This window comes from Pteropus medius, unplaced genomic scaffold, assembly GCF_902729225.1.
Source record: "Pteropus medius unplaced genomic scaffold, Ma_sr-lr_union100, whole genome shotgun sequence".
NCBI classification, from domain to species: domain Eukaryota; kingdom Metazoa; phylum Chordata; class Mammalia; order Chiroptera; family Pteropodidae; genus Pteropus; species Pteropus medius.
This window is the reverse complement of record NW_024349800.1, coordinates 45,279,360-45,300,026: the sequence shown is the minus strand read 5'-3', so window position 1 is coordinate 45,300,026 and position 20,667 is coordinate 45,279,360. Positions and strand designations below refer to the sequence as shown.

General features: G+C 36.6%; 1 protein-coding gene across 1 annotated transcript in view; it reads left to right on the top strand.

Moving 5' to 3' along the window:
* Nucleotides 1-20,667, top strand: part of LTBP1 (latent transforming growth factor beta binding protein 1) — a 345,549-nt gene that overhangs the window by 232,448 nt on the left and 92,434 nt on the right. Inside the window, 8 exon segments of the mRNA XM_039887438.1 lie at nt 958-1,185; nt 3,346-3,368; nt 5,591-5,690; nt 6,243-6,341; nt 13,137-13,262; nt 14,453-14,578; nt 14,991-15,113; nt 18,638-18,757. Of these exon segments, the coding sequence (XP_039743372.1) occupies nt 958-1,185; nt 3,346-3,368; nt 5,591-5,690; nt 6,243-6,341; nt 13,137-13,262; nt 14,453-14,578; nt 14,991-15,113; nt 18,638-18,757 (945 nt within the window).

The window sequence follows — 20,667 nt, the reverse complement described above, 5'->3', positions numbered from 1 at the left end:
TTTTTCAAACTGTACAAAACCACTTTCCTGGCTAGGATAGCAGTTCCAGGGCACAGACTTGCTCCTGTCCTCTGGATAATTAAACCAACTGGTCATGGTCAGGCTTCAGCCCACTTGTCATCCCTTCCCTATAAAATAAGTACATTCTAATGTGACATGTCTTTTTTTAAAAAAATCTTGATTTCTATCCATCATCTCTTTAGCATGTCTTAACTTCGCTGGACTCCTTTTCACTATCCTGAGACTCTCCAAAAACACAACCCTTTTTCAACCATTCTTAACCAACCTGTCTTTATCAGTTAATACATTCCATTCTGGCTGACTCCTTTGGGTTCTTCAAACTGGAAGCAAATTATGAAGATTTCAGCGTCTCATTTCCCTAAATAGTGATTTCTTTTGATTTTTTTAACCTTCTTGCCAGTCATCCGACTTAGATATTACTGAGTTTATTGTTAATGACTAATGAAATTATACCAAGGCAGGAGGGAAATAGTCTGATTTTTGCTGATACTACACACATACATGCACCCACAAGATATATATATGTAATATATAGTATCTTCTGTACATAAAAATATAATATATTACATATATTTATATGTGTAATATATAGTGACATATAATATTAAATATAAAATATATATATTCTAATTCATTGCTAATACATATAAGATGATATAAAATATATGCTCTTATATATGCTATATATATAATGCTAATTATTTAGGCTAAGGAATTAACAGATGGAAAAATGTTTAGTAAAAGAAAAGGTTGGATTTTTTTTCTGTAAATATGAAAGTTTAACAGAAATTCAAGCATTTTGCATCAATTTTTGAAGATTTTAAATGTAACTATATTAGTGATGATTTATTAAGAGATACTCATCATGATATTTTCCTCTGTATAAGTTTGCACTTTTAGATTTTTAAAAGGAATATTTTCCCATCCCAAATCTAGCTGCTTTTAAGGAAATCTGTCCTGGTGGAATGGGTTATACGGTTTCTGGCGTTCATAGACGCAGGCCAATCCATCACCATGTAGGTAAAGGACCTGTATTTGTCAAGCCAAAGAACACTCAACCTGTTGCTAAAAGTACTCATCCTCCACCTCTCCCAGCCAAGGAAGAGCCAGTGGAGGCCCTGACCATCTCCCGGGAACACGGGCCAGGAATGGCGGAGCCAGAAGGTGAGAGTGGAAATGGATCATGGACCTAGACATCTGTCTTGTGTGTCTTTGCTTTGGTTTCCCTATTATTACCCTTTTAGAACAGGAGTTTTCAGCCTTGGCACTATTTATATTTTGGGGTGGATAGTTCTTTGATGTGGGGGGCTGCTCTGTGTCTTGTAGGATGTTTAGCAATATCCTTGGCCTCTAATCTCTAGATGCTAGTAGGACTTTTTCCTTTCCAGTTGTTGCGACCAGAAAGGCATCCAAACATTGCCAAATGTTGCCTGGGGGCTAAAATTACCCCTGATGGAGAACTATTGCTCTAAAGTAATATGGACCTAACAAGTAACAGTATTCTGTGATAATCTCAGGAGGTAGTCTTGCTGTTTGGTGCCTCTTTTTCTTGCTGTCTATTCCTGGAGAGTGATTTAGATCCTTCAAGGAAGAACCCGAATTCATGTGTGTCTGGAGGGCCATTTAATAAATGTTTATTTACTTTATAAAGTGGAATCCAGAGACTTAAAGTATCAACTGAGCTTCCATGAAATAGAGTCTGACGGGCAGTCAGGGGTAATGGGAGGCAAAATGGAGCAAAATGGGGTCAATTGACCTTAGAGGTCACTTTGTGTAGTCTTTTGATGTATATTTGAGAAACCTGAGACCTAGAGAGGAAACCTGACTTGCCAGATGTCATACAAAGAATACATGATGGGACCAAGGACATTTTTTCAAGGAAGTGGTTTAGGTTTCATATACCAGAAGGAGACTAAAAGCTATTAAATTTGACTATCTCTCTGGCATTCAGAAAGAGGGATTATCTCCATCTCTGCCTCTTTATGTAAACTAGCATATCTAATGCTTTGAATATCTTCGTTACCACAAAAATTCTCACCCCAGATAGAAAGAACAGAAATCTTAGGTTTGTATGGAGTATATATTGGCTCTAATAAAACTCTTGTTGGCTTTTCACACTTAATTCTTAGGTCAGAATTCAAAGTGCCTATTTATGGGTTTTATAAGGAGAGAAGAAGCCCAGGTTTAGTGCAGAGTTGAGAGCTTGGCAAAGCCTCCTTCCTGGTTGAGGTGTCTTTTTTCAGGACTCTGAACCTTTGTGTGTTCTCATCTATATTATTCCATCCTTGCACTTGCTTTGCTTCTTTGATTAGGTAGAGCAGGTAGGACCTCACCTAGAATTGTCAGTGTTGGCCAGTTAGCTGCTATAGACTTGGAGTGTCATGGCCAGATGTTTGCAACTACTAATCCTTTGTGTAAGCAGGAGAAAATTGGCTCTGGTCCAGATTCTGCCTTAAGAATTGCTGGGTGGTGGGTTAGGAAGGATGGAAGGGTAGTCGAATTTTATTGCAGCAATGGTAGCAATCTGGTACCTGATTGCTTTTAGGAGTTAATTCATCTCCCAAACTGGTATACTACTGTTTATGGAGACATTGACTCATGAGAAAACTTTCAGTGAATGTTCACCTGAGGCTAGAGGACTGAGAATAAGAACTGGTTAATGAAAGCGAGTTTTTCAGAATACAAAGGCATAACCACTACCGCCCTACAGTAATGTTTATGACAGTGTAATATCTGGTTTGTTCACCGTATTGATGCTAACCTCTCATTGGATCTTATTGGCTTGTCATTTTTTGCATAATTTCATTAACATATCTTTCTGAAAATTCTCACAGGGCTTTGTTAAAAATTAGTATTCATCAAGGATGCACTCATTCTTATCTGTTTTTGAAATAGTGGCATTCTTTTTTAACATTGACATCAGAAAGCATTTCAAACATTATGTATTATGTTAAGTATGTGACCAATTAATGATACGTTTGTTTTCTAAGATACAGGGAGTTCTACAAAATTGAGATTAGGCATAAATATGTACCAGAAACTATTGCCTCCTTTAACTTTCTTAGTGAAAGAGACACATGGAAAGAACTTCATTACATCTGCTACTTGATCTCCTATAATTGTGGAATGACACAGAACATATAGTTTTTTCCTGTCAGTCATGTGTAAAAGTTTCCAAAATAGTAGATGACCATAATTCTGCATTTGACTTAGTTTGATTCTTAATCCTTTTGGAGAGATACTGGACTTTTTTGCATTTTAAAAATTGAAATATTGCAGATGTTTAAAATTACACTAATATCCTTCTTTCTTTTCTGGTTTTAGTGGCAACTGCACCCCCTGAGAAGGTAATTTATTCATTACTTGCAAGTCTTTTTTTAACTTCAAATGATTTTCTTTTAAAATATATGTGCAGTTCTTAAGACTTAAATACCATAACATGTCTATTCATCATTTGATTTAAGGAAATTCAGCATTTATTCATTCATCCGAGAAATATTTAGTGAGCACCTACTATATGACTGGCAGTATTCTGAATGGTAGGAAAACAATAGAGAATAAATCAGACAAAACTCCTTGTTCTCATGGAACTTAAATTCCAGGGAGAAGAAAATGATGGCACTAATAGGAATCAGGGGTTAAAACACAATTCGAAGAATTAACTTTTGGCCTGGATCATTTATGGAAAGAAAGGTTCCGACCTGTTTAGATAATTGTGTATTCTTATGGTGCATATACACTGAGTGATGTACTTCTTAATTCAACTAAAATTTAACATGTATGTTTGAATTAAATTAGAATAAAAACAGAACTTACCCTTGGAAGTTACAATCAATATTACAATATTGCTTAGAAATTTTAGAGAAATTTTTATCAATCTTTTGGTTTTTGGCATAAAAGGGAACTATGACTTGTGAGATTTATTAGTAGGAAATGAATTTTCTGGATCTAAGTCCTGTTTATGTAATATTGTTCCTTATCTGAATCTTGCTTTGATTCTTTAATAAGATGAACATTAGGTAATTATTAAATGTTTATACATTTATGTGTCATTCATTCAGCTGACAAGAATGCAGTAAGTATTTGAATTTAGATGGGGCATGTCCTTTATAAATTATTATAAATAGTTTTTTAAAAATCTTTAGCTTTTGGATATGGGATAGAATAACATAAATATTATACATGTTGAAAGAATCCCGAAAAAAAAAGGAAGTAAGATTTTAGAGTGATAGCACCCAGCAAGGAAGACTTTTATGTTATATTAATCTTAAAAGAAGTGCAACAGATACTTTACATGAACTTTTGCTGCTCTTAGCATCCTAACGTTCAGTGATGTACAGTGGTTTGCAGTTTTGTTGATTTTGAATTCAGTTCTGGCTGATATGTGGGAGGAATCATTCAGCGTGTGAGTGGGCTGGCCAGCTCCCTGATAGCCTCATTTTATCTCAGTTTTCATGATTGAGTTTATGGTAACTCTCATTAAGAATCTGAAAGAGGGCCTAAAAATTTTCTTGGATACTTTTACTGCAGTTTATTTGGAGAGGAAGCAGTGGGAAAAAATGTAGCCAGTCTTTGCAGAGGCCTCATGATTATTAAAGATAGATAAAGAGAAAACAGAGTGGTCCAGGGGTAGGAAATTGTATGTGCGAAGGTGCAGTGGGAGAAGACAGCAAGAGGTCGGTCAGGGGCGCATTCTCTTTGGTTAGAATGAGAAATTTAGGAAGACTTGGATTACCAGATTGTAGCTGTAATTGGTGGGGAAGTATTCTGCTCCTCAGCTGGACCCTACTTGTCAAGTGAAGAAGTGGAGTTGATTAGGGAGTTTGCTGCCCCAGGCCATAGGGGGAAGTTCTGTCTGTAAGCTGCAGAAATGGATGAATGGTCTTCTAACTGGCCTTGACTATGGGCTGGCTGCAGGGAGTGGGGTACCATCCAAACTGATTGAGGTCATCTTAAATAGGTAATGTAAAGAAGAAAAGGTAACAGTTCAAATTAGGAGACAGGGTAAAAAGGAAATGGAAGCCAGGGGAGTAAGATTTTTGGAAGATGACAGTAATTAAAGCAAGAGAGGGTGTACGTAGGGTCACAGTGACCAAGTAACTTGATGAATACCTTCAAAGAAGTGTTGATATGAGCACTCTGGCCCCGCACTGGTGTGGGTGAGGTCAGATCCTTAACTGGCCTGATTGTTCAGTCTTCATGAGCCCTCAGGAGCTGTAACTAGAAGCTGGGTCATGGGTGCCAGTCCGTTTCTTTGCTTGTGGTCCAGGGGACAGGAGCCACAGCATTTGTTTAAACCATCCGAAGGGACCTTCCACTGCAGGCCCTCAGGAAACAGGTGAGGGTGTGTGTATGGATCAGCACTGCAGGAAAAACTCAAGGGTCTGCCATAGTAGTGGCATAGCAATAGCACATTTTTTTTAAAAAAATTACAAAATTTCATAGGTTTCTGTCTAATGCCTTGTGATATTCATTGCCTAAGAGTAGAATTAAATAAAAGTTATGTGTGAAAACTAAAAATAATTCCTACTTTCAGTTCTCTTTTTGTCTTTTTAATACAACCATCCAGGAAATACCTTCATTGGATCAAGAGAAAATCAAAGTTGAGCCTGGTCAACCCCAGCTCTCTCCAGGCATTTCGACTATTCATCTGCATCCACAGTTTCCAGGTAGCCTTTGTTGGTCTCTGCTGTTCGTAAGAATAGTCTCCAGAGAAGAGGAAGATAAGAATATTTTTGTGCCTTTGATTTTAAAGTTGAAGAAATGTTTAGAATTATACACTTAAAGAAATGATTAGAATTATACCCTTAAGTATGTTAATATATTTATTAAGTATATATATATTAAGTATTATATATATTAAGTATGTTAATATATTTATATGATGTTAGTATGATATATAAGTATTATAATGGTAAAAGATGAATTTTTCACTATTTTCTATGGTCAGGAGTAGTGTATTGTTAGAACATTGTTGACGGTCATCATTTGATGAGGGATCATTTCTCTTGGTTTCTGAATTACTCAGAGATATTCTTGCTAAATTTTGAAACTGGGGCTGTAGCTTGATGCCATGAGCTTTAGGAACCTTTAATAGTTCTTCATATCCGAGAACTGCTGTGGTATGTTATTAAGACTAAATTATGCTTGCATTTTGAAATGGGATCTCAATGTACATAACAGGCTTTCATTTTCTTTCTACCCGCTTCTTCCTTGTATAGTAGTGATTGAAAAAACATCACCTCCTGTGCCTGTGGAAGTAGCTCCTGAAGCTTCTACATCAAGTGCCAGCCAAGTAATTGCACCTACTCAAGTAACAGGTAGGCGTGGTATTTATGTTATATAGCTTGTGGAGAGGACATGGGTATGCACTTCATTTTAAATGTAGTATGAAATTGTATTCAGTGTATAAGATTGCTCATGGCAGAGTTAGTCGTAATAGCAAATATTTGGGAATAATCTAAGTACTGTTAAATGGAGGAATAGGTTTAAATAAATTATGGTACATATACAGTGAAATATCACATATCTATGAAAGTAATGTTTTAAAAGAATAATGTCACAAGGAGATGCTTATGGCATAATTTTAAATTATAGAGAACACAATATAATGATTCCAGTTTTATTTTTTAAATGTTTACAAACAGAGACAGAAAGGAAGTTCATAAGAGTGTTCGACCATTGCTGATTAATAGAATTATGGGTAATCTCTGTGTCCTTCAATATGTTTGTATATTTTGAAATTCATTATAACAAACATATTAATCATTAGTGACAAATTGTAAAAATGTATCATAATTTGAAACAAATCAGCAGCCTAAAAGTTAATAACCTTAATGTACAGCAAGCTCTTATAAATCAGCAATAAAAATACCAGTAGAAAAAAAGGAGAATAATATGATGAGATAATTGATAGAAGAAAAAAATACCAAGAAACATATAATAGGAAATTTCAACTAGTAATCAAAGAAATGCAAATTAGAATAATTCTTTATTCCTATAAAATTAGGATTTAATTCTCACAGAGTAAAACTGAGTCACACATTGCTGAAAAGAATATAAACTGGTTCAACTTTTCTAGAAAGTGCAAACTGGCAATATATATCAAGAACTTTAAAAATGTCCAGAATTTTTGACTCAGTATTCCAATACTAAGATATCTAGTGTAAGAAAATAGTGTCCCCAAAGACACTGATAATAGTTTATGTAAATGGATACTTACCACAGCACCATGTATAATAGAAAAAGTAGAAATAATCTAAATATTCAGCTATAGGGAAATAGATAATTATGTTACACCTATACATTGGATCATTTTGCTGGCTTCAAATATAATATTTTTGAAGAATTTTATTGAAATCTGTCAAAAAATGGTCCCAAAATATTGTTAAATACGAGATGAAGTACATAAAAAATAAAGAATATAGAGTATTATACCAGTTATATAAGAAAGACCATGCACTGAGGACGCCGGAAAAAAAATACACCAGACATTAGCAGTGATTATTTTTTTGTAGTAGGATCCAAGAAGTTTGAGGGTGTTGTAGAATTTTTTTATTTGCCACATATTCTACAATGGGTAAATATTTTTATAGTGAGAAAAAAATTACTCAGATGCATTATATCAACTTAAGTTCAGGATGAGGTTGGCGGGATATAACAGAAGAAGCTAATAGAGGAGTTTTCAGCCTTCCTTAAAATATTCTTTTCTCAGAAACATGACGTGCATAATTTTTCAAATAGAAATGTGCTTGATAGTTATGTTAATTAGCTGGATTGTGGGGATTATTTCACAATGTATACATAAAACATCGAGTTGTACACCTTAAATACATAATTTTATATATTAAAAAAATAAAGTTGTATACATATATTCAGTTGTGTATAATTGTATGTTTATACAATTATATAAAATATATGCAATTTTTATGTTAAAAAAATCCAAAACTTTCAGCCATTTTCTCGAAAATGTGGATGTAAGTTCTCTCAGATGTTTGACTTGAGAGTGCAGACTGCGAAGTGTTTTTTAAAAACACCTCTGTCCCAAGGTGAAAGGCACTTGACTAAGCAGTACAGTGTCACATCTTGGACTTACCTGTGCCTTCTCACCTAGTCTTGGCATACCTTCAAGGTGAACCTGCACCCAGAGCCATGCCCTCGCCACAGTTATTGTATGGCAACTTCTCTCTGGTCTTACTATGAATATGGAGTAAAGTGATAAAATGTTAGCTTTTCTAAGTATTTCTGAGGTGATACAATGAAATGATTGTGATTTTTTTAACAGTATGGCTAAAAGTTATTCCCCATTCTGAAGTCATTTATGTGTCTACCTACTTTATTAAATACATCTGTAAAACACTCTGCTATGCCCTGCAAGACATACAAACATGGAATACACTGTCTTGGTCAGCAAGGATTTTTCATTGTTAGCCTCGATGTTAAAAAAAAATTGCAGTTTGACAATGTAATTCACTAGTACATATGTGTGTGTGTGTGTGTGTGTGTGTGTGTATATATATATATATATATATATTTTATTTTCCAGTGTGAAAATACACTTTGGTCTTGTGCCTTTTTAATGATGGCTGACTTCAGTGTACAGGCCTCTTTCAAACTAGCTTTGTAGAGGTTGTTTGGCTAGATGAATGCGGTTTTGTCATTTAGATGCAGCTGTATGAGGAATAACAAATTGAAATTCCTTAGATTCAGCTGAACTGTAGAGCTGATTGAAAAAAATGAAAGTAGCTGTGCTATATGAAGTTGTTAAAAGAGTTTAATTTGAATTTGGCAGAAAGGCAGGGCCAACATCTGCTATCACATTTTTGAAGCACAAATATTTCTTTCCAGGAAAGAAGTTAACATTGAAATTTCATTTTCATGCAGCATTTGTAGGTGCTCCCCTTTCCAATAGTAAAAGAATTCTTTCTGAAACAGTCCACGGGGAGAATATTATAAGTAGTCTTCGAATTAAAATAGTTTGCAACTTTGGAGCTACACCATAATCAGTAATCCACACTAGATCAAGAAGACTATTTTGTATCAAATTTAATTTAAATCAAAATATAGATGTTCCCATTGATTTGATAGGAGAGCCAAACATATAGATTAAGGGAGTAATATGACTAGTTCTCTTAGGAATTATTCAGTGATTTTTTTCCTCCTAAAACATAGAGGTTATTTGTCATTGTTAGTTTCTCCCATAAGTTGAAGAAAAGGATAGAATAATAAGGAATCTAAAATAAATAAAATCAGTTCCACATTGCTTAGTGATGATATCTTTATGATGGTGAGATTGGAAGTAGCCTTCTCAAATTTTGTCAGGCACCCTTTGACATGTAATAATTATAAAGTGAGCCACATATTTGCAGGAAATAAGTGTGATATTTTCCACTCTTAACAGCTGAGTTGGTGGCTTGCAACATTATTGGCATGCTGGTTCCAAATAAATTATACATTTCAGCATATAAATTCTTGATTTAGCATAGTGTCTTAACAACTCAAGGATAGAAAATGAAACCTTTATTTCTCTGGCAAATATATGCAAAGTGGAAACATCTGTTTCCATTGTTGTGGGACAATTTATGCTCATTGTGGGGCAGTTAGGAAGCCAGGGCATTTTGTAAACCTTTCCATGAGTTAACATTTGATGCTTCCTCCTGTTCTTCCCAAACTCTCTCCACAGCCCTTTTAAATGAGCCAGAAATTATTCCTTGACTTCCATGACTGCTTTGCGGAAACCTTTGGAATTATCATAGCCCCCAAATTATAAAAGCTGTTTGCTCATCAGATCTTTTCCAGAACTCAGAATTGATACCTTAAAGAAACTTTTGTCCCTGAAGCATGTTACCAGTCAATAAACTATGTATGCTGATGGAAAATGAACTTTTTTATGTAAAATTATCATGCTTTAATATTTCCAGGTTCTACCTATTTATTTATTTTGAGTAATCACTTGATGAAGGAAAAAAATCTAAAGGTCAGCATAGTCATTTTTGTATTTTGCCAAAAGCTTTCTTTTTCATTTAATTCTAGAAAATATAATAGAGATACCAAAATCTTAAATCTACCATTGGCCTTGTTGTTGGGATAGAGTGTTGGGTTGGGTTTTTCATTGACCTTTTGGTCATATCTCTTTTTCCAAATTCTAGTGGACTCTAGTGAAAGAAACCGAATAAAGCCCTTGACCCAGTGAAGGTGAAGTTGTTTTCGGGGATACATATAGTTCTGAGAACCCCGGGGCTGGTGATGGGCGTTACGAAGAATACATGGAAGAGTCCAGTGAGAGCAGTCTCTGGCTGATCTCTCTGGGAAACCAAACATGCTAAAGAAGAAGAAACATTTCCATGATCTAGAGTACCCTAGAGACCAGTAATTAGTGCTTCCTGTGTGGCTTTGCCATGTTTCCAGGGCTATGTCGACATAATCTGCTCGACAAAGAAATGGATGTTTTGACATAAACTAAACCATTCTCTGGGAACAGGTTCACATACCTATGTATTAATGACCTTTCAAAAGAGCTTTCAAAAGGCAAATGTCTTTTCCTTAAAAAACATAAGAAATAACAGAAAGTTTCCCTATTCTTCTTCAAGACAATACCCTCAGTACTTGCCTTTCTGTGTAATAATACATGCTGGAGAATGAAAACCTAATAGAAAAGGAGGGAAAGCATGGGAAGAGGTGGTAGGAGACATGTTATAAAAGTTTTAAGATGTGAGTACTAGTAATTTATTTTTACCTTAAAAACATGGTGTTGAGTAACTTTCTGATGACTTGTGAAGAGAAAGCAGACAGAGGTGTTTTGGAGGTGTTATGACTCTTTTTTCCACCTAGAAGGGTAGATTTCTGCCCAGCATGCAGATGAAAAGGATCTCTGAGGTCAACTGATTAATGTAACTGAAAGTAACATTAACTAATCACAGGTAAAAAATGGGACAAACAGTGTAGAAATCAAGAATATTTCAGTAGATATCCCTTCACTCCTTTGATGTATCTCTTAGTACCCTCAAGTGGTGTCATATTAACGTTTTCATACACATGCTAGTGTCCTGCCAACTGGGATCACCATTGTCAGGCTGCATCTTGATATACTTACTAATCTGAGGTAACCTGCTAAATATCCTCAGACATGCCTCATAGTTTCTATGTGAGATATTAGATTGGAAGGAAAGGCCATTATTATTCTGTTTTCTAAGACTAAGGAGTTATAATTCTTAAGAATTCTACCTTACGGGTGACCTAAGAAGAAACTATTTAAACACGTTGGCGAACTCCAGCATAGGAATATATCTATTTGAATTAAGCATCAAATATTTTCGAAGACTTTTGTTCAGACATGTAAAAATTCCATTCTAATATGCTTGAAAAGTGACAAATATTTGGTAATCAACAAATTAGTGTGAGGGTTAGGGCAGTGAGTACCGATCAAGCATTTCATGAAAACCGCAGATTTTTAATAACAATCATATTATTCACCCAATGTTTTAACCTTTTGAATTATTTTTACAAAATTTTATATTATACTGAGTATAAACAAATCTATTTTTCTGAAAGTGAATTAGCATTACAGACTCATTAAAGCTATCAGTAATTTGTAAATGTCTAGCAACTTTTCAAGTGACTTGCATCATTGTCTTAAAGTCGCAGCATAGTAAATAACACTTGAAAAATGAAGAATGTGGTTTGGGTTTTGGAGAGCAACCTCAGCCCCAATTTAGGTCATTTCCATAGTGAATCTTTGTTAAGATACTGTTTTTCACATCCTTTCTCTACAGTAAGCATGGTGGGTTGTTGGTGACAGTAGCACACCTGTTTTTCTTCTTATGCAAATCACAGACCCCTCAACAAGGCTGCACTTTAGCTTGTCATGCTCCAGTCTCCCATCTTTTTATACTGGGCTCTTCCATAACAGCATGTGTTCTAAGCATTGTTTACTCTGTGATGACAATGAAGATAATAGCTATTGTTATAAATGTGCTGTCTCTTTGTTGTATATTCTCAAACGACTTCATCAGGAACAACAGTAAAATAATGATAAGAATGGTTAGCTTTTATTGAGTACATATAATGTGCCAGGCTTTGGTCCACATGCATTTTTAAGTTATCTTCTTTGAACCTTATGGTCTGATGTTGATGCTTTGATTATTTCCATTTTACACATGCAGAAAAGTAAGGCGTAGAATGTTCGGGTAACTTGCCCTGGAAGACAGCTGAGAAAAGACAGCAAAATTTGTACCTGTGCTGTCTCCAAGACCACTACCCTACCACTACTATACCATTATACTTCCTTAGAAAGGTCATTGAAAACAGACTATTTTAGGGAGTGATTCATCGCAGAGGGCCACCTTTGAGTCTTCAGGTCTTTTTAGTGATTAAGCTCCTTTGTCTGGAACTTAAACCACCATCAACTCCTACGACCCTGCCTCTGTGACAGAGCGTGTCTATGACTAGAGGGAGGACTCGGAGCTAGTCTTTTCTTCTCAGGCTTTACAGAAGAAGCAGGTCTCAAGTCGGAATTCGAAGAGTAAGGGAGGAATTTAATAGAGAAGATCGAGAAGCAGATTCTACTTTATGAGTATAAATAAAATATGCTCATGTCGGAATTGGCAAATTAAGAGAAGTTTTGCTATGATTACTAGTGGTAGATCTTTCTTCGGAATTAATAAGAAATTTTGAAGTAGATTGGGCTTGGTTGTTGGAATTTGAATTTGACCTGATAATGAATAGAAAGTTACCATATATTTCTTATCAGGACAAAACTCATGAAGATTCAAAGTCTGTCATCTAATATGAACTAGGGTGAATAGAAACTCAAATGGTAGGCCATCTTGGAAGTTAGGAAGAATCGATTATCTTACAACTTCAAATATGGCCTCTGAGTTTCCACCCACTCCAGTTCATCTTAAAAGTTGTTTCATTAGGAATTATTCATGATGTTGGGTGGGCCTAACGCAATAATTATAAAGTAATCAAATGAATTTATACTTCATTTTAGGGATCACCTTTTGTCTTTACCTGGCAATAAACTAATCAGGAAACACAAAATGGTTTATAAGTAGCAGTGAAATCTTTATATTTATATCTGGTTTTTTTTTCCCTACATTTATTTATTTTTAAAGAAATCAATGAATGTACTGTGAACCCTGACATCTGTGGAGCAGGACACTGCATTAACCTGCCGGTGAGGTATACCTGTATATGCTACGAGGGCTATAAGTTCAGTGAGCAACAGAGGAAATGTGTTGGTAAGAGACACTTTCGATACATGAATTTATTAAATATCAAATATTTGCACATTAAGAACATTTTTTTCCCAAAATGATCATGGGAGAATGTTATTGTATTTAATATTTAAAAATTTTTATCCCCAAGCTAAGGGGTTTAAAAAAAGGTTTGCTAAATTCTTGGGATTCTCTTAATCTCTTGGTTCAATATTGCCTACTACCTTGCCAAGTACGATACAATTACATAAAGGTGAATAATTTTCAAAAGTTTTTCAGGTAACAAATATAAAAAGATAACAAATATAAAATAAGAGCTCTAGAAATAGGTACCTATAAACATATATTTAGCAAAACCAAATTAATATGACTATGTACTGCAGTAAAGAATTATATTCATCTAAGTGCATAAAATCCAATTTCTGGTAGAGATTTCTCAATTGAGAATCAATATATGCTGACACAAAAAGCTCATAATGAAATTATAAAGGATCTTCTCTGTGTGTCTTTGGGAAAATGTATCCGAGAAAGAGGTGTAATGGTATTAGGTAAATCATTTTAATGTATTAACACTAAATTATTTTTTTTTAGAAAGTAAAGTTTATAAGGTGAATATAAAGCAACAAAGGAGTATAGCTAAATAATACTTCTTTAATATGCTGAATGTCATTAAACAAGATGTATGACTTTTGCTATTGGGTTTTGGATGCATATGTAGAGAGCAAGGAGTATTCCACCTGTTCATAATATGGCTATTTCTCTTTCATTAGCATACATTGTATGTATTAGTAGAACCCTAAAGTATAAAGTTGAAAAGGGTAACCATGATGACCTAGTCTAGCTCCACCCTCTTATGACACTTTTGAGTGTCCCTGATGTGCCGGCCTGGGATTTGCACAGCAAATTGCAGTGCTTAGATGACTCCAGTTATCAGGCAGGTCCTTCTGTGTTGACCTGAACTATATATCTCTTTGAAACACCATGTCATGGTTGTAGTTTTAGCTTTTGAGACAACATGCAATGCATATCCTCTCTTCCCAGTAATGGCCTTTCAGGTATTCGAGGAGAACAATCATGCCTCCTTTTACTGTTTTCCTTAGCTACAAAGAAAGGTGTGTGGGACACGGAGTAGTATGCTGGTATTTCATGAACAGGGAGACTGAGAATTTCATGCTACAGTACACTAATCCTTTTATCCGTAATTTTGTTAACAGACATTGATGAATGCACTCAGGTCCAACACCTCTGCTCCCAGGGACGCTGTGAAAATACTGAGGGAAGTTTCTTGTGTATTTGCCCAGCAGGATTTATGGCCAGTGAGGAGGGTACTAACTGCATAGGTAATGGCAGTATTCTTCCTAATGCATAAATTCCCTGATCTGGGTTTTTACCTCCCCTAAGATCCCATCAGTGCCGTGCTTATTCAGACAACCCAGAATTTTTTTTATTATACATCTGTTATGACATAGTAATCTGCTAGGTATTGAAAGATGTAAAAATATATTTTTTTCCCTCCACTTTTGAATGAAAGAGCGTCAAGAATGTACAAAGGCCACAAGTGTTAAATGTGTTTTTTTGGATCCCACATAAGTCAAAACCACTCAATTTGGAAACATGTCAAATGAATCGAAGAGACAATAGTAGTAGCAATCAGTTACTTCATTCTTAAATTCAAACTAACCTGGGAGATGGGAGAAGTTTGTAATTATATTTTGGGAAGTAAAACTCAGCAATGTTTTCTGTTTTGTGTAGATGTTGACGAGTGCCTGAGGCCAGATGTGTGTGGGGAAGGACACTGCATCAATACCGTGGGGGCCTTCCAGTGCAAATATTGCGACAGTGGGTACCGCATGACCCCGGAAGGACATTGTGAGGGTGAGTGTGCAGAGAGAACTGAGGGACTGTACCCGCTTCTAAGTGCTGGGTGAACATGACTGAAATGTAGGGCTGGGTGGAGGAGCTGCCGCTGATAGGCCTCTAGCCTGGTGCTTAACTTTCCTCTACCAATCTGTGTGTGAGAGCCACTCATGCAGGCTCTTTCCACCTTCTAGATTCACAGCCTCTTCACACTTCAGGGGCTCTGTATGGATGATTTTCCATCTTCATGTTCTTATTCACTTCAGTGTCTTCCTGCCCTAGTACTTCAGGTGAAATCACTTTAGAACAATTGCAGCATTAATACAAACTCAGACTTAATTACAGCATCCAGCATCTGGATCATTCATCTGGGGACACGGTGCAGGTGTAACCACTGTTGATTTTTCGTTTTTGACCTTTTTGCCTTGTTACATTCCTTTGTCTCAACTTCTTTTGCATATGTTCTGGGACTTGCTTGCAGACTCTCGATGGGAGCACTGTCTGACCAACTCCAGGTCAGATTCCAACTGGGCTAGATAAAATTTCTTCATTATTGACCCCAACAATGAGTTTGCTCTCATTATAAAAATGTTTTGAAAAGTTTTTATAGCATGACCAAAATGATTAACCATTTAGTATTTTCATGTTTGTCTTCAGATCACACAGAGGTTCTTTTTGAAACCACCGGGGTAGTTCATAATTATTTTCATGAAAAAATGAGTGTTACCCCGATACCAAAACCAGACAGGCATTATAAAACAAGAAAAGTACATTTGAACTTCTGTTTAAACCCTGCCATGGAAACATGAGGGCAGAGGAGCAGGGGTCTCTGAGCAAGTTTTTAGGAGCCTAGATGTGGGGCTGTGTTGGTTCTGTGGGGTTCCCTGCCTGGCTACCTAAAGATCAGCCTCTTTTCTGATACGGCTGGGCTTCAAGAGTGAGGGAACACTGGTTTGGGCAGGCTGCTCTCATCGTCCCTTGGCTTCTGCATGTTGGTTTCTTCACAGTTCTAATGACCCAGGCCTGGAGGGAGAGCTAATTAGACATTTTTTGGCAGCCTGCACCTGCCTCTCCTGCTGTCTTTGGCTCCTTTCGTTCTAATCTGGAGAGAAGTGAGAGTGGTTTATGTTACTGGATCTCTGATCAGCTCGGATCAGAATGGAGCTGTGAACTCTGCCGTGACGGCCAAGGGCCATGGTGCAGTGCAGGTGTGAAGTGTCCCCACTCTCCTCTTACAGGGACTTCTCCCTCTGCTCTAGAGAGGCAGCATAGAAACAGGAGAGAACAGGAACTGTGGCATCAGCTCACAACCCCACAGTTACTTATCCCCTTTGAAACTTAGTTCTTCATCTGTAGAATGGGAACCAGGAAGTTAACTTTCAAGGTTGTAGTGAAAATAAAGGTGTTAGCAGTATCTTGTATGATGCCTGTCACCTTATTAGATCTCAAGAAGTGCTCATTTCTTTAAACCTGCCCCTTCTGTGACTCGTTTTGTTTTTGTATAGGTCTTCTCAGTACATCTATAGTTGTGGGAGTGTTTTTTCAAAAAGGAGAGAGAGAGAGGGTGTGGGTTTATCTGACAAGCATGTATATGCAAAGCAATATCCCCCAAAAGAGGTCACATACTGATCCTTAAGTTCTATCTACAGTCTCAGGATGGGAAGATAAGATATTTTACTAATAACCATAGCATAGGGATGGAAAGTGGAAAGGAGTAGAATTTGAAAATTATATAAGTAAATGGAAAACAGGATACTATTCAATAATATTCAATGCATGCAAATTATTTAACAAATATTACAAGGTTTCCCTGAGTAGATCATATATAATTCTATTTCTCTGAAAAGGCTTGAGGAGAAGTAGCCAAATAATGTGGCTATTTTCTAATTTCGTCATGGACCAGAACCAAAGGTCCCTGGGCTTCTGGCTCACTGAAGGTTTTCTCAGCTGTCACTAACAAAGTTGCTTTCAAACAACGCCAGTCTCCAAGGAGTCTATTGTGGTTTACAGACATTATCTCATGCATCCTTACTTTATTCTGTTAAGATATTACCAGGCAGGTAGACCCCGATTTGCAGATGAAGGAACAAGCAAACGGAGATGAGGGCAGCAGGGGTGCTGTCTTGTGTTGTTCAGCATTGCACCTTGTTTATCACACTAGCCTATCGCAGTGACCTTCTCTGACTTAGCAGTTGTTGTTCTATTAAAAAAAAAAAAAATTCAATCCAGAGAATAATGTAATGCTGTTTGGAAAATGAAACTGGCAAGCATCATCCTTTTTGTAGAACAAGAAGTCCCAGAACATCTGACCTAAAAAAAAACACAAAAAAAACATTGTGTGTCATTGTCTACTGGCAAGAAATTTTCACTGATAGGAAAAAAATTACAATGCTGATCTGGTGTTCATTCTATTAATATCATCTTCAACTTTTTTACCTTAAGCATCTTTTCACACATATCTAGTGATCTATAATGGGAGGCGATTTTTGAGAATTTACAAGAATGTAGACATCAAATGTTCATGCATGTTTAATGTATCCAGCAAATATTTCTTTCGCTTTTCAGCTTATGTCCCAAAAAGTCTGTTTATATTTGAAGGATGATTAGAGGTCCTACATGCTTTTTATATTGGGACACTTAGACATCAATCCCACTCACTTGAATTTGAAATTCAAGTCCAGAAAAACACTTATTTCAAATGGGGCTGGTACCCAAGTTGTTACCACTCATTTTCAACTGTTGAATCATCTCTTATATCCAACTTCCCCTCCCCCATTTGTAGTTTCACCATTCTTAAAAATATCTGAAGCTATTTGGATAGTTATCTCTGCCATAATCCCAACCATATTTCAGGCAGTTTTTTTTCCCCCTCACATTGAAAAGAACAGTGATTAATAACTTCGGTTAGCTATGAATGTGAAAAGTAAGGTGTATTTTTACCAGAAAATATTACCGTATGATCAGATCATATCACCAGGTTTTCTGGAAAATCTTGGAAGTAGGTGATGAGTTCATTTTCTCCTAATGTTCTTTTTTCCACCTCCAAGAAATTCCTATCATACGAAAATTTTTAAATTACTCAAACCGAGGATGTTTTTTGAACCCATGAAGCCGAAGTGCGCCTTTCCCTAGAGTATCAAGTGTGTATAGAGACAGCCTCTAGCCAGGTGGATGTATGGCTTCCTCCCTCTGCTCCCCATTTCTTGTATTTATTTCTGGCAAGCTGTGCTAATACTTGAAAGGTTTGGTGTCCATAATGTGGCCCCGGAGAAGTTGCCATCTCCCAGAGTGGAGAGATGTGGCCCTGCCACTTGGAGAACTGGGGTCAGGTTCTTCCTTGGAACGCGTGGATGTATTTCAGTCACTCTGTACCTGACCATGCGTGTTGGCTGTGTGTTTGCGTGCAGACCCAGTGTGTCACTTAGCCAGTTGTTGTTTTCCCCACCAGATATAACAAGCATTTCTCCCCTTTTATCAGAAAAGTAAGTTTTAGCTTGAGTATCTTGATAAAATGTCCGTGACCTAGCTTTTTGACTTTACAGATGTCGATGAATGTTTGACTCCAAGCACTTGTCCAGATGAGCAGTGTGTGAATTCTCCTGGGTCTTACCAGTGTGTTCCCTGCACAGAAGGGTTCCGAGGCTGGAATGGGCAGTGTCTCGGTAAGAACTAGAGTGTCCTCATAGTTTTATTCTGGCTGGCCTGCTTTCTGACAGAGTGATGCAAATGCCAAGTGAGCCCTCATTCAAAATTTTGTACACACACACACACACACACACACATACATATATGTAATGTAACAAACATATTATTCTGAGAAAATGTCTCGGAAAAGTTGTAAGTTACTTTTCACCAGAGAGAAAACAAGAAAATGAGTTGGCATGAAGAGTGCGAGATTTTACATGTGACAGATAATTCTGATTGAAACAAATTGTTATCCCCAACATGATAAATAGCCAAAACCAAATAAAATAATTAGCACAGTGAGGAGAAAGGTAGAAAGCAAAATATTTAAAATGTGAGAAAAGAAAGAAGAAGCTACCATAAGCTAAATAGTATTGGGAAACATATACAGGCAGAAGTAGCAAATACAGAAAGAGAAATCTTGATTGATTGCTTATGCCCCTTATATTCATACATTCATTCATTTAAGTATTTAACAAATGCTTAGTGTCTACATTAGGCACTGAGAAAGATAAGTGATAAATTTGTTTTGGTTTTAACTACCTGTACTCTAGTTAGTTTTCTTCCTTGATGATTTTCCTTGGTGTTTTCTGTCTGCCATATGATCTTGTCCTTAAAAGTTGAACTTCTTTCCACTCCATGCCAGACTCTGACAACGCGAGTTAAACTTTTCATTCATTCATGTCTTCTATCCTTTTTTCCAAAACGCTGAAGAACTTACTATATATACCCAGGGTTGCACTGAGCACTGGGATACATTGAGGGACCAAAAAAAAAAAAAATGCCATCCTCATAGAACTTACTATCTAGTGGGAGAGAATGATACTCACCCAGACATCTCATAAATCAAAGCAAATGCCCATGAGGCAAGTGATAGAAAGGAGGTTTCTGTGATGCTGTGAGAGCGTATGACAGAATGAGTTGCTTCTAGGAAAATTCTTAGTGTTAACTGGGGAAGGGGACCGGAGGGAGAACATCGTGGACAGCGGAAACGGCGTATGTTGGGGGCTTATAGGAGGAATCCAGTTGTGATCCAGCAGCCGAAAAACCTGCTGAAGGATAGAGATCTAGGGAAGATTTGCTGCAAGATGAGGAGGTAGACCATGCCAGACCCTCTTGGTCCTGTTAAGAATGTTGGTGCATTCTTATGTCTCTGGGTAGACATTTAGGTGTTTTATATGGGGTGGGTTACCTAGGCTTGGCAAAAGCACTCCCAATTTCAAAGCTTTGGATTCACCACTGGGCAGCATGAACTAAGCCTCTGTACCTGATACAGATGGCCTCATGTCCTGAACTTCTTGCCCATCTCCAAGACTTTCTATCAATAGAATTGTGAGATGTTGATCTTTGAGGAGAAGAAAAGATTTTCTTTTCATTAATTGTTTACTTGATAAGAATTGTTTATGTAGTTGGTACTGGTCAGAAAGTGCATTTGGTTTTAATTTTTCATTTGGCATAAATTTTATAGTTGTCTATGAAGGTTCAATTTGTGTTCTCATTTTCACAAACCGATGCATATTATAATCCAAGAGCAGAGCCTGAACTTTAGATAACTAAAGTCACAATAGTGGGGAAACATAGCCCTGATGCATTAACTTACTAATGGAATGTGACTGACCAAATTGGCAAGTGACTACTCTTCAATATAAATGTACTTATCTAGACTGAGTAATAATAATAAATTATTTTTTATACCTAGAATATGTAATCAATCTAATTGTAACTGATCTGCTCCAGTTTAGTGACAGAAACACAGCACCTCATCTAAATGAAATGTTACTTTGCCAACCAGATTAGTAGACTCATAAGCAGAAATATTAGGTCACCGTGTGACTCAACCAAAGTCACACACTTAGCCACTTCACTTGTTCCAAGCAAAAGCTTTCTT